The sequence below is a fragment of the Thunnus maccoyii genome, chromosome 1 (assembly GCF_910596095.1).
Source record: "Thunnus maccoyii chromosome 1, fThuMac1.1, whole genome shotgun sequence".
Classification (NCBI taxonomy): domain Eukaryota; kingdom Metazoa; phylum Chordata; class Actinopteri; order Scombriformes; family Scombridae; genus Thunnus; species Thunnus maccoyii.
The window spans coordinates 10,622,550-10,636,784 of record NC_056533.1 but is presented as its reverse complement, the minus strand read 5'-3'; the positions used below and the strand labels follow the sequence as shown (position 1 = coordinate 10,636,784).

At 41.4% G+C, this 14,235-nt stretch overlaps 1 protein-coding gene across 2 annotated transcripts in view; it reads left to right on the top strand.

Annotated features, from left to right (window-relative positions):
- Positions 1 to 14,235, top strand: part of LOC121895498 (transcription initiation factor TFIID subunit 4-like) — a 92,497-nt gene that overhangs the window by 60,000 nt on the left and 18,262 nt on the right. For both annotated transcript variants that reach the window (XM_042408674.1, XM_042408683.1), the window contains exon 13: positions 6,119 to 6,241. In XM_042408674.1, coding sequence (XP_042264608.1) covers positions 6,119 to 6,241 — 123 coding nt within the window. The remainder of the gene's footprint in view (positions 1 to 6,118; positions 6,242 to 14,235) is intronic.

Below are 14,235 nucleotides of genomic sequence, written 5' to 3'. Positions count from 1 at the left end.
TTCTGCTAAGTGTCAATACATACTGATACATGTAGCATGAAAACAACATACTGTACTGAGTCTATGCCACTTTATACCGATAAGGGTAATTAGGTCTGCACACAGCACAGCATGTAATAGAATGCACACATTACACGTGTATTTTTATATATATGTAGTAAATTCAATATTTTATCTTAAGTCATACATGTCTCTATCGAGTTTTAACACAAAGACTTGCCTACATTAGCAGGTCAAATCTGAACTCGTCTCTTTGTAGTATCGGAGTGCAGATGGAGGAGTGAAACCTGATTGGTTTACTGCAAATGGCCCTCTCCCTGCAGCAAACTAACTGCCAGGCACTTCACATGAAGAAAGGCCTCAAGATGCAGCTCGCAGATGTTCACGTTATGTTGGCCATGTGGGTGTCAGGTGAATGAGATCCATGGATTACAGAAAGGCATAAAACACATACGTAAAATGTCAACACACACTCATGTTAAGTAGCAGGAGCACTGTGCAGTGCTTATCACTTATTTTTGAGTATTTTTATAATTCGTATTTGATGAAAAAAGGAAAACATATGTTCTATCCCATCTGACAAATTGTGCTTTGAGTCATTCGTGAAACTTTTATACACACAAATTTGATCTTTTTAAGATACTTCAGTAATTTTTCAATGTTATGACCAATGATAATGATGAATTGGCACAAATCCTTTTTTGTGTTTCGTGTTAATTTCTAAGTTATACTTTATAGTAAATGAAGTGCAATTGATAGGATAAAACCTAATAAAATCTTAAAGATTCAAACAGTCACTAGTACCTTTAGTATTTTTCAGATTTTGGTTTGATGTATAGCTCAATAGAAAAACAAAACAGGTTATGTTCTTGATATTAGAAGGTGCACGGCAGAGAGATGTAGAGGTGACAGTAAATGAGGGGAGACAACATGAAACAAAGGTCTAAGGTTGGCCTAAAACCGGCGTTGATGTGAGAACATGGTCAGTATCTTATACCTCTCGGGCTTATGTGGTGCTGGTGAGATGCCAAGGGCCAGTGGTAGTGAAACTGAGTGTTCTGTCCTAATATATCTGACAACAGATAGTTGTTTCTGGTTGTAAATCAAGCTGCTGATTTTTTTTATCTTTCCAGTAATATCCACCTAAGCTTTCTCTTACACTGCTGACACTGAATATCATTATTATTGGTGTTACTTTAACACTTTGCTAGTGTTTATATAGTCCACAGCAGCGGAGTGAGTTCATACAAAGTCATGTGCAGTCATATATTAATGAGACTGTTTTGTTACCAAGAACAAAAAGAGCAAAGAGTTTTCTACGGCATTATTTGATATATTTACATTGCCGTATTTTGTATCAACGCATTTCGTATGTTAACCGAACTCTGCCCACACACAATTAAGAAATATGTATATGTATAGATAGTATAAAATGCAGAAGGTGCAACATTCAGTGCTGCAGATGTCAGCAGTCAGGAGTCTTCAGTGCATTCGCTGCACTTTCTAGTACTTTGTGTACAATATGTCTCCTGAGGAGCCTCCCCTCAGAGTTTAACAATACCCAGGTTTTCTACCGTGTTGTAAAAATAATTGAAAATGTTTTTAGTTATTAATTTGGATGCAGCATTCTTGCCAACATACAAACTCAAATAAATACTTTCCATTATATTCTGCACAGCCTATAGGCTTGCAGTGTGAAAGGTCAGAGGGTAGAGCCATGATAAGGGATTTGATTCCCACTGGAGCCACCCACCCTTGTTTAAAATGTATGCACTCTACCAAGGCTCCTTGGGGGAAAAAAAGCATTCACCAAAAGTGGCATATGTTATGTCTATATACTGAGAAGCTTCCTGCTGTGTCCTGTTGGACTAGATCTGGCTAGGGGGAGGGTAAGAGACAGATCAACTCAAAACCCATGGTCTGGCTTTTATACTGTGGTCTATGCAGGGCAGAGAGCCCTTTAGCTTACTTCATAGCCCCGTAACTGCTTGTGACGTCAAGCAGAGCGTGTTCTGCTCTACCAAGGACATCTGTCTGTAAGCGTCTGGGGGGCCGCAAGCAGCCCCTCAGGCCAGGAGGAGGAAGGAAGGGAGGGAGGGTAGAATGAAAAGCCTTTGTTAAAAACAGCAGAGATGGAGAACGGCAGGTTGGCCATGATGGCTCCTGCAGCTCATCCTCCTCTTCACTCCAAGCGTATCAGACCGCTCGAAGGTTCTTGCCGTATTTTTGACATTTTTGCATCATAGGGGAGCATACTGCCCTGTTATTTCTTATTTAGGTCCTGACAGACATTTTTACCGGTCTATTAAGGGTACAGAGCTTGAAGTTAGACTTTTAAATAATTCAAGATTTGGGAAACAGGTGACTAAAAAAACAATAGTAAGGCTGTCAAATGGATCTGATTATTTTCAGTTGCACACATTGGGTGCACTTCATGCATGTCTTCTTATTTTCCCTCTAATTCTAAATTTGTTTGTAATAATGTTGTGAGAATAATAATGAGAATAAAACATAACAAAGCCAGAACATGCAGAGAACACAGATTAGTTCTTATGAAAATACAGAAAATCTTTTATTAACACAGTTTATAGTGGGCTGTTTTCAAATTTCATCTAAACTACTTAAACTACCCAAACCAACTAAATAATTATTACTAAAGGAAACCTAATTTTGAGAAATAGATACATTTTGAAATAATGTATTTAGATTTAGAAACAACAATTCACAACCGCAAAACAGAGGAGGGCCAGAATCGGTTCAATTCACAAGGCAATGCCAAGCGTCAGTAATGAAAATGACTAATGTGGAAAACATTATTTATGTAGCTCCGCCAAGGATTCACGATGTTAGTAGCCTGGACAACCCACCACAGCTAATCATCTTTTAGTTTATTAGCACCAACTGCACTGATTCAGGTGCACGCTGCGTGTTAAACTACGCTGCTGATAAATATTCATTGCCTTGAAAGTAGAGGTCTTTGTCTTATTTAAATACGATTAAGGAGGAATCATTCAGGAAACAATTCTATGACACAAATAATCTGTTCTTGATGAATACATGTCATTTAATATTGAGGGATATGATTTTTTGAAACACATCAAGAATATTTTTTTAGATTCTTAGCTAAAAAAAAAGGAGGTATTTTGGGAGTTGATGATGGGTATTTTCATGTTATAATGTTTTGAGGTGATATCATTTATTCTCATAGGAGAAAGTGCATGTGGCAGCCTGAGAAATAAGTCAAAAATCCTGCTCTTTCAGTGCAGATTAGAAGCGGTTCTTGATAAGCAGAGGCCAGGATTTGATTAATTCCAGGGGGCTTCAGTTGCATATTGTGCCATTATAGTGTTAACTGATGTGCACTTAGCAGGGCAGTGAGAGCTTTGTGCAACTGTGACAAGTGTTTCTCAATCACATTAACCCTGAAATGTACATATTTGTAATTTCCACCACTTCACATTTCCCAACATTAACAATAACACAATCACCTGACATTGCTGCTGTTTGCATCAAGACTAAAACCTCTCTCTAACAAAGCTGCAGATTGATTCTGTTGGGTATCTTGAAAATGTTCTACATCTGCTGACCTTTGCTAATAATTTGACTTTACAAGTCCGACTTCCCTGCTTCAAAAGGGCATACAGGCAGACTGGAAGCACTGGTATTTAAGTGACTTCGGAACAGCAGATATTTGTACGATACCATTGATCGAATCTGGCAAATGTATGCATCCTGCCATTTGATTATTTTTCCAGTCTGGGATGAATCTCTGTGGTGACCTTTGCAGTTTTTGGTGAAGATTGCACCTATGGCTTAACATTGCTGGCAGGCTAGCCCAGAAGGTAAAGAGAGAAATTTTGATTTCCTTATGTGTCTCCACAGAGAGATCCAAAGAGGTCAAATAGCTGCACTGCTAACAGGCGACGTGGAATAATTTAATGTAGGAAATGTCTGGGAAATCATGACAAGCGCTGTAACAGACGAACAACATTAGTTGAGGAACAGCGGTGGCATGTAGAAACTCTGTCACAGAGATTTATGACATTCTTAACAGAGTAGTTATGGAACACCCAAATAAAAAAGAAATAAAACAGACTGAAAAGCGACCAGAGACTGGTACCAACACCTCGCGACTAAATCTAGTACAGCTCATGACAGAAATCTAAGGACTGAAACCGTTCTGAAGGTAATATGTGTCCACATTCCTTAATAGCTGCTGCTAGTACTACTTCACGGCATTTGCACACGTGTGATTGTATGTAAATGGTAGTCAAATGGTAAAAACATCTATCAAAGCCTGGCCCAACTCTGGTTTGTATCAACTGGCTGTCATCAAAGGAAGGTAGACTCGGCATAGTGGCACCAGATTGAAATCAGATATCAGTCTCTCTGTGTCATGGCGGCCTCATCACTGACGGGAAACGCAGACTGGAGGGTTGCAGATGGTAAAATGAAGTCTTCATTTATCATACAGTCATAAATCTGAAAATGCAGGCAGTTGCTGTGGGCGCTGGGAGCCCATGCCTGGTGCCAACTGCCAGGCAGAGATGCCGGCATCCTGGTGCCATCAATGAGATAGCGGACCTCTCCCTCTCTTTTTCTCTTTTCTGCTCGATCGCTCTCTCCAAGCTCACTTTACGGTGGGATTCTTTAAGGTCAGGCCTTGAGAGATTTGTGTTTGTTGTTTGTGGCAAAGCATAACAAGGTTAGCATTGATAACATTAATGCTACATTTGCCATGTGGACAGGGGCGATAATCATCTCCACCCTGTTAGCCACATCCAGCCATGATCCCCTGTTTCTGACACCATTATCCACTCTGTCTCCATTTGCATAGCGTTAAGAGTCCGACCCCCGACTCAACACTCCCTGAAATCATTTCATGGACTTGTCCATGTCATTGCTATCAGTTAGTATTTGTTTAACTACTGTATCTCCATTTCCACCACCATCCGTTTTAAATAAAGATAAGTAAATATGGTTTAGATATTCAGCTGGCTGGTAACACTGCTATTATTTTCCCTACTTTGTGTTGTCAGCGTGTTTAAATCTTTCAACAGTTCCGCCGTGCTAAATGTGAAGTGGCAACACCCAAGGGCATGCCTTGCCAGCGGGGTTTTAGGAAAAAATCAGAGGCAACTGCATGCACATTTTAGATCAGACTCTGTACACCAAAGCAACCTTTTACGGAGCGCCATCTGAAAGTAACATGAAATTTTCCCCTGATCAGACAACATACATGCCTCACACAAACACCATCGCCCAGCGAACACATGCTGAGAGATAACATAAAAGAACATGAAAGACATGAAAGCGCACATTGATTGTCCCTGTTCGCTTCAACCCAGGCCTCTGTCCCCCAGGGGGCAGGCACGCAGGCAAGCTGGTGGGTAGGCATTCCCTGTGCTGTGGCCAAGATTGATAGGCACGTGTGTGTGTGTGAGAGTACTGTGTTTGCGTGTTGGAGGGAATGCTGACACCCCCTGTGCCATGGCCTCAGGCCCTCACACGTCCACCCAATAGAAAGGGCAGCTCTCAGCGACGCTGGGTTCCCCTTCAGCCCCGCGGCTAGACATGACATTACCTTGGGCAGTGCCTCCCCACAACCTCCCCCTTGTACATCACAAACTGCAAAAATCACATCGGGACCATGTGACTAGACCCGCCTCTTTACACACACACAGACATGTACACACATGCATAATCTCTGACAGACGCTCTGTTAATGGCTGACAGCAGCCTTCCATTTTGTTTTGTTAAGGAGAGCTTATACAATACAGGGATGGACAGATAGAAGAATGAAGAGTGATATCTTTCTCTTTTACTCCGATTGCTCTGCTCACTCATTCTCAAGTCTTGCAAAGGTACTAAAGTGTGATCATTTTGATTGCAAAGGCTCCTAAAATGTCACAGTGCATCAATACGTGGTTGACAGATACACATTTGCACATTGAACAGAGGTTGTTAATATTGGTATTCATTAGATTAGCATTGGGGTCACTTGTGCATACTGGTAACCTACTAGAACAAACATGCATGTGATACTGGGGCAATGTGATGTCACATATGGTGTAGACAGTTAGATTATTTTCAAATCTTTGTTTTCTGTCTTGACCAGATGCAACAGCAGGAACTGGCCCAGATGAGGCAGCGAGATGCCAACCTTACAGCACTAGCGGCCATTGGACCCCGCAAAAAACGCAAGGTGGATTCACCGGGGGCCACCCCATCAGGGACTGAGGTAAGACCGGACTCACTTAAAGACATAATGGTAATTATCAATTGTTTTCCAGATCCAGGTGCCACTGCTGACTTGATATCATTTTCACCTGTAATTTTTGTTTGAAATCTTTCTAACAAAAAAGAGGTAACTTCAAAAGTGGGATCTTTTTATTTATCTCAGTTATACTGTGTTTGTCTGATGAACAATACAATACAGTGACAATAGTTAAACACATATAGGGAATATGTGGTACCATTCCTAATAGTTTCACGGACAAGCAGAGCAAGATTCGGAACATTTTACTTTGAACCCAGCTCTTTTAACTTCGTGCTGATGATATTAGAACAATAAACATAACGACAACCCACCAACAGTTTTATTTTTCATGGTTTTGTCATTCCTGGCGGTGGGTACAGCAAAACTGAATCTGTCCTCTCAGTCTTCCTGGCTTTTAAGTTCAAACATTAGGTGTGGCTGGACAGTATGCAAAAAAAAAGAGTCACCAAATGTTTATCTGCAAGACAGAGACTTACAAAAAGTAATGCATTGTATGCGGGGATGGGTATCGACAACCGATACTAAATTGATACCGAAATATTGATAAGCTCCTGGACAAACGGTGCTGCTATCAGTATTTATGTAACGTTCATTCATTCTAACATAGCTGGCGTAGCTGGTGGTAATGCACCGTAACGCTGGTTGCCATCCGCCATAGAATGGAAAAAAGAAGATAGCACTCGGCAGGCCGAGGAGACAGCCGCCGACCAGGGTGAGTCTGAGACGGAGACAGGAGCAGGAGAGCTGCCTAGAGGAAGAGAGGCCTTGCTCGGTCTTGTCAGGCTCCAAAATAACGTTATCTTCTGCCTTCTGCTTAGAAGTGGTGAATTTACAGCTCACAGCAACTTCATACGATATAGTCTTTTATCTGGCTTTTGTTTGATATCTAGTGTCGGCCACATTTTTTGCCAACACTAGATGTCACCATGATATCACCCGCTTAGTAGTTAGCAAACATTAGCTTGGAGGGCTAACATGGCTTGTTTACTATATTACGTGAATGTTGCTTTTTTTCCCCATTGATCCATCCATTATGACAACAGCCTGTATTGTAGTTATTAACTCAGGACACAGCACTGGTTTTAAGCACTTCTAATTTAACTGTTATGTTTGTAAATAATTAAGTGTTGAATCTTTTCACATTTTTTTCATGTCATGTCTTTATTTTTTGCACCAAATTATGGAGAGTAGTATCAATAAGAGTAGTGATAAGTATCAGTATCGATAAGCAGTATTGGTATTGATATTGTTATCGATAAAATCCTAACGATACCCAACTTAATTGTATGGTAGCTGTAACTCCTCTTATGCAAGCCTCTTTAAAAGATGTTTTTGTTTTAATGAAGTTTATTCTAATAAATCTGATTATCATGCTGTAGTCTAAAGACTTGAAGTTGTCCATCAGACACTTTCAACAGAATGTTTCAAACTTGTCATGTGTTGTAGGTCAAGATTTGTGGTAGTCAGAAACTTGACACTTTGTATTTGAAAGAGTTTGATATTGTTGTCAAGTAATGTGCAGTGACTGACGTCCCCTCTAGGACAATTAATCAGTAATCCACAGTTGGCTGTGGTATTGTATTTTTAGATTAGGCAAAATCACAGTTGGATTTGCTTCCCTTTGTGCAGGCAGAGTTTTTGGTGAGTTTTTCTGTACAGTTTTCTGATAATTCCGTATACTTTATATTTGCAACTCTTGTTTACCTACTCTAGTTTTCTGCCTGTTTTATCTATCTGCCTAATAGCTATTGTCAGGCATGAACTCGTATGTCACTGTTCAGCAACACATCTCATTACACCATTTTTTCCTGATTCAGAAACAGGTTTGGTGCCTCAGTGCCGCCAGCCTGGCTTTGTCATCATGGCCAATTTACTGTAACATCCAAACCAGTTTCATTCCAATGTTGTACCTTAATAGACACTGTAGTTTGCATACTTTAAACTCTAAACTCTTATTTGCATGAGGGAAGGACCAACTTTTCTCATGTTATTTGAAACCACTCCCTCTTTCAGGAACACAGCTCTTTTACATAATACTACAAGCTCTGAGGTGATTGGTCCAAAGATGGCAGGCCAGATTTCACCAGCTGAAATACAAATCAACTGTCCAAAGTTAACACCTGACTGATCCAGAGATAGTGGGTTGTTGTTATTGTTACATGTTGCACTACTAATTTCTTTGAAAGAATTGATAAATTGTTAACTTTGTATTATCCATTTGGATAATACATCACATCAAGGACCTGTAAACTGTCACAAATGAAACCACGGACCCCCATCTGATAAGATTTTGTCTCATCTGATAAGATTTTTGCTTTTAGATGTTTTATTACTGAAAGTGTATGAAACACATGAACAAAATAGTCACACCTTCTATCATTGTGTTACTTACTTAAATAAATGATTTCCCTTTTTGCTGGAGACCCTCTGGAACCACCTCAAGGACCGCTGGGGGTCTCCGGACCCCACTTTAAGAACCACTGCTCTGTGGCTCACTTAACCAGCCAGCTGGACCTCCAACCTGTTTCCTCGTTTGTGATTGCTCTTGTGAGGGAAGATGTGATCACAACATATTCCTCTCTTATTTCTTACAAATAGGCTTCTATTTAAATTCATATTCTGAGTTCAGTTAAATTAACCTTTAAAAATTTTGTTTGGACAACCCAAAATTAGTTGTGTTTTTTTTTTTTAGCCTTCAGGTTCAAGTTTTTATAGCACAAGCTTAACATTTGTGAGGTGAACACAAAATTTAAATGCTTAATTGTTTTAAGCTACATATTTAAAATTAATTAAAGATGTGAGAATGCATTACATAACATATATAACATTAAAACAGAGATTGATAATAAAACTAAAAGAGAGAATATGACCCTAACCTGGCTTTTTTCAGCCGCGTATAAAACACTGACAGTTTGACATATTATAGTTGTGGGGATAAAACTGATAAGACTTTAACCATGCAATAATATTTTTTCCGTACTGCAGTAAAAATGGTAAATAGATAAATAATTGGTTAATGGTTGATTAATTGAGTCTGTATCAGACAGTTGGTGTCGGATATTTTGCATTTTAAGCTGTACCATTAGATCATTAGGATTCTAACAGGATTCAAGGTCAAGCTTAGTTTGCTTGTTAGCACATTTGAGAACAACATTTATTAACAAACACAAAGCCACAAATGAAGATAATAGCAAATCATTAAAATCAGAAGTTAAGGATGGACATGAGTTTAGTGAAATGGACTCAACAGGCTGAACAGACTAATAGAATATAAGCGCCTCAATACTGCAGAAAGTAGAATAGACATCAGTAGAGATCAGCATAAGTTGGTGCCAGAAAAATAGAGAAAATAGTGTGAAAAAGTACATGAGCTGCTTCTGGCATTACAATTATAAGGAGCACCTTGAAGAGTTTTGCCAGTGGTCACAGATCACTGATTGACTCAGAATTCAGTGTTAGTATGAGATCCTTGTTCCCACAGAATCTGGCTTATTGCGTGTATTCACTACCGAGGTTGTTTAGTGAGAAAGCTGTGAAGTGCAGTGTGGTGGGTTGGCGACACAGTGTTCAGCCCTCTGAACCGTTGTTTTCATGTTTATGCTTCTACAAAGTGCATGAAGATGAAAAAATCTGAAATCTCCGATTAGAGTCATGAGCCAATACCTTTCTTGAGGCACCAGGGAGCGGGTTTGTTTCTTGGACAGGGTTCTTTTCTGGTTCCCCTTCCCCCACGGCTTTGGTTTTGAAAGCCATTGTATTCTTAACACCACACATCCTCTTTATGCTTAACCTGTTAAGCATTAGCCAAGTTTAGGAGTCTGTCGAATAATCCACTTTCCACAGATAGAAGTTAGCAAATGTGGGGAAGATGATAGGAAATATGTGTGTATGTTACAGGGAGCATGGAGCACGGTGACATACTCCAATGTGACTAGCCTAGCCTGTTCTTAATTAAGCTGAACTGTGTTATTATAAAGGAACCGTCTCCTGTTTGAGGTTCCAAAAGCAATGACTTGAGTATCGTATTTCTCCAGCACATGGTCATACATGAAGTCGTACACAGTTGCTGTACCAAGTCACATTTTCCTCTAGGCAGCATGGTAAACATTTAAATTCCACATATTCATCTGTAAATATGATGAATCTAAAATATGCCTGAATTTTGAATGTCAATTGGTCATTTTAATAACCTGCTTATTGAGTTGCATCTTCACATCCTTCGCTTAGCAGCAGTATGCTGCAGAGGAGCATAGTAATGCACACAGTAAAAAAGCATAAATAACAAAATAAAAGCATTACTTCTGGTCCTTGAGTGCAGCGCCAACCTCTTTCACAATGTTTTACCCTGATGGGTATTAGCCCGCGACCTTCTGCTGCATTTAAAAAAAATGCTTTTCTAAACCACTTTCCCAAATGCAGTTACACAACATAAACATGAATATACATTATTCTGGAGTTGTGTGGGTTTTTTTTTCTATTTTTCCCTTTTTTAATGTCCTGTTCATGTTTAATTAGAGGGGCATAATGAAGTGAAGTCACAGTGTGCCCCTCCTCTAGAGTGATTGCAGAGGGGGCGGAGGAGGAATCTTAACTTATTTTCACTTCGTTTTCACCTCCTCACATTTCTTCATTTCACATGGGCTGGAAGCGCCTGCGGCGTTCTCTTTCCCTTCTCCAGAGCAAAGTGAATGTGACTTTTCTAAGGGGGTCACAGGATGCCTGGAGGCCTGTGGGTGTTACTGGACTGTTGCCTGCTCTTAGCTTCACTGAGGGGCTTGTCATAGATTTCATCTCCACAGAAATGAGCCGGGGGGCCCTGGCCAGGAGCACAGGCAGCCAACGTTATGAAGGGCCCACGCTGATTATTTCCCTCTGACATCGCATCCTGAGCTTTCCGCATTAATCCCAGACAAAGGCAGCCCTTCAGTGCTGTGCCAGAGCTCAAATTAGGAGCCAGAGAATGGCCTTGTTGAGATCCTGCTCTGTTCAATGAGAGGCAGAGCTCCTGCTGAAATCCTCCTCCTCAATATTCCTTCCCTCCTGCTTGTTCTTTTCCTCGTCAGACCACCTTTCCACCATGTTCACACTGTGACGGAATTCAGGTGACACAATTTCAACCCCCCCCCCCCCACCCCCACCCAACCAGCCCCCCACATTCACCCACCTTTAATTTGATGGTGGCTTGGCCGGGCTTGGGCCTGTGCCTGGATGTGGATCGCCACGGGCTGTGAAACTGATAGCCAGTCAAGACTGGAGTGTCTGTCTCCAGCCTGATCTAGTCTGCAGGAAGGAACAAAGGGGGCCTTACAGGGCTCCTCAGGGTGGATTAGTTCCAAGGAGCCAATGGCTGGGTCTGCTGGCTGGCTCGCTGGAAGAGGGCCGGCTGTGGCCCCAGCGGTGGGTCACAGCACAGGCAGGGGCCACACAGGCACACTGCGCAAATCTCCCTCCAGCTCAGTTCTCCCCATCGTACAGCCCTACCCCTCCAATCAGCACACATAAGCTTTTGAAGTTCAGCATAAAAGTCAAGGGTGAGCTACCTTTAAGGATGGAGGAGGGATGAAGCGCAGTGACAAAGGGCAGCTGAAGGTGGGTGGAAATATGACCGAGGCTCGAATGACCTTTGCCCTTAAGATATTACCTTGAAGATGTGGTCACTACTATAATGCATGATTGAAAAGTGTCAAATTAATGAAAGAGAATAGCTGTGGTTTTGTTTTAGGCACCAAAAATACCTGGAAAACATACACAGAATCAGACATTAGACATTATTCTTTGGATGTATTACGTGGCTCAACTATTAGCATCTATACACCAATGCTATTTCCCCTTGAACAGTTACATCTTAGACATATATACACTGTATACCATGCTGTGCTTCTCTCCAGCCACGTCAATATTTGTATATTGTATGTAGAAGAGATGAATGGCGGATGGGAAGCAGTTTGTCAAAGAGAGCTTTACTCAATGATTACTCCATCACACCCTCTATATTCTGTCCTTTCACACATTAAACATTATTTGAACACTTTACTGTTTCATTTCCCCCCATTGATTTCCGTGTGATGATCTCTTCCCCTGCCATTTTGTGCATCTTTTCTAAATTGCATGGCCTCCGTGTTGCTAGCTTATTGTTATTATGAGAGACAGATAGAGACTCCTCAGTACATCTAAGGTTAGCATTAAAGGTTCTGCGATGTAAGATGTTCCCTGACGCACAATGTCCTGCAGTGTTAAACACGCTTCGAGCTTTGAAACATCCTTGACACATTTACGAGCTCAGAGTTATCATCCAGGCACTTGGGCCATTTATCACATCAAAGGAAGAGCTTTGTTTGTTGACGTAAAAAAGCGACAATAGCAGCTAAATTGCCCCGGTTTGTACAGCCACACTGCCTTTCTCCTATCTGTCTCGACCAGGCGCAATGCAAGGGGACAAAGGTAGGCGAGCAATTTAATAGTGAGCAGTCTATTTTTCCATTTGAATTCATTTCACCTTCTTTCTTTGAGGCTGTAGATCAGAAAGAAGGAGTGAGGCAATAGAGTGAGAGGCATGGGGAGAGAGGGGGAAAAGCACAAGGAAAACTGATGCCCTTTCCTCCAGCTAAATTAACAGGAATCACGTGGAAAACAATCTGAGTCTCCAATGAAGGAAGGGAGGGGGGGACCATTAAAATTAGCCCCAAGCTATGGACTGCACCCAATATCACTAAAGCTGCACTCACTACAGATGTGGAGGCTGGCTTACAGGCAAACTATGCTCTGTTCTATAGCTACAATTAAAATCAACCTCGCTGCCAAAAAATAGGAGGGGGAAAGAGGGGGTAGAAAGGCAGACATGGAACATCAAAGACAGATTGAAATGTGTAGTCAGTAATAAGAGTGGTCTCCAAGCCCCGAGGTTCTCCACGGTCCCCTTGTTAATGAGAAATTTTGACCTCTGGTTTGTAAGTTAAACTTGTAATCTCGGTTAATGAAGTAAATCAATCCCAACTCGGGAGTGTTCAGTGTCTCTCCCTTTGCCTTCTCCCCGCCAACCTCCCCTCTGTCCTTCTCTCTTGTGCTTTTCTCCTTCTCCTCCTCCTCCTCCTCCTCCTGCGTCCCTCCCAATGCGCCGCCTGGGAGTAAAACGGCCAGGTCTTCAACCAGACAAACAGGAAACTCACAGAGCACGAGGGTTCCGGCGCTGGAGGGAGGGTGTAAGGACTCAGAGGACTAGGACCAACCAGGCTGTTTGGTTAAGGAGACAGGCCAACTGAAAGCTAGTAGAAAGGACAGCGTGGTAGAAACCATTCGCTTCTCTTCACCCTGCCTCCTCTGTCTTTCCATCTTTTTTGCTTCTCTGCCTCGAGTAGAGGATAGTATTTGGTTAAAAAGTAATGCCTGCTTGCTGATACAGAACATCCCTCCTCCTCCTATACTCTCCTCTCCTCCTCTGTACGTCCAAGCTACACACAGTGGCAAACTTAACCTTCCTTTAGTTTCATCTTAAACGTGTGGATCTCCACTTGTGCTCTTAACCATATTGAGGCTGTTAAATCCACTGGGTGCATTGACATTAACCTCTGATTAGCTGTTGCATTTATTTATTTATTTCACCTCTAAAGCAACGTAGAGTGGGAGCTGACGTTGAATACAATGACTTTAGCATGAATTATATCAGGCTGTAATGAAGCATAAGGATTCCTGTGTGGATTCCCCTTCTCTACATACTACATAAATATGATTAAAGAGGGCACAGAGAGGCTGCTATTGGTTTCATAATGTCAAGGAGATTGTAATATTAGTTAGACTTTACATCTCAGGGCATTTCTGTATTTCCAGCGAGGACACAGAGGAGACAGAGTTGAGTCTTCAGAATGGTTACAGGGGCTTACTGGCCAAATGCCATGCGTTCTTAGAGCTTTAACACAGTGCACTTTGCCAACTTTCCTTTCCCAAGCACAATGCAGAGT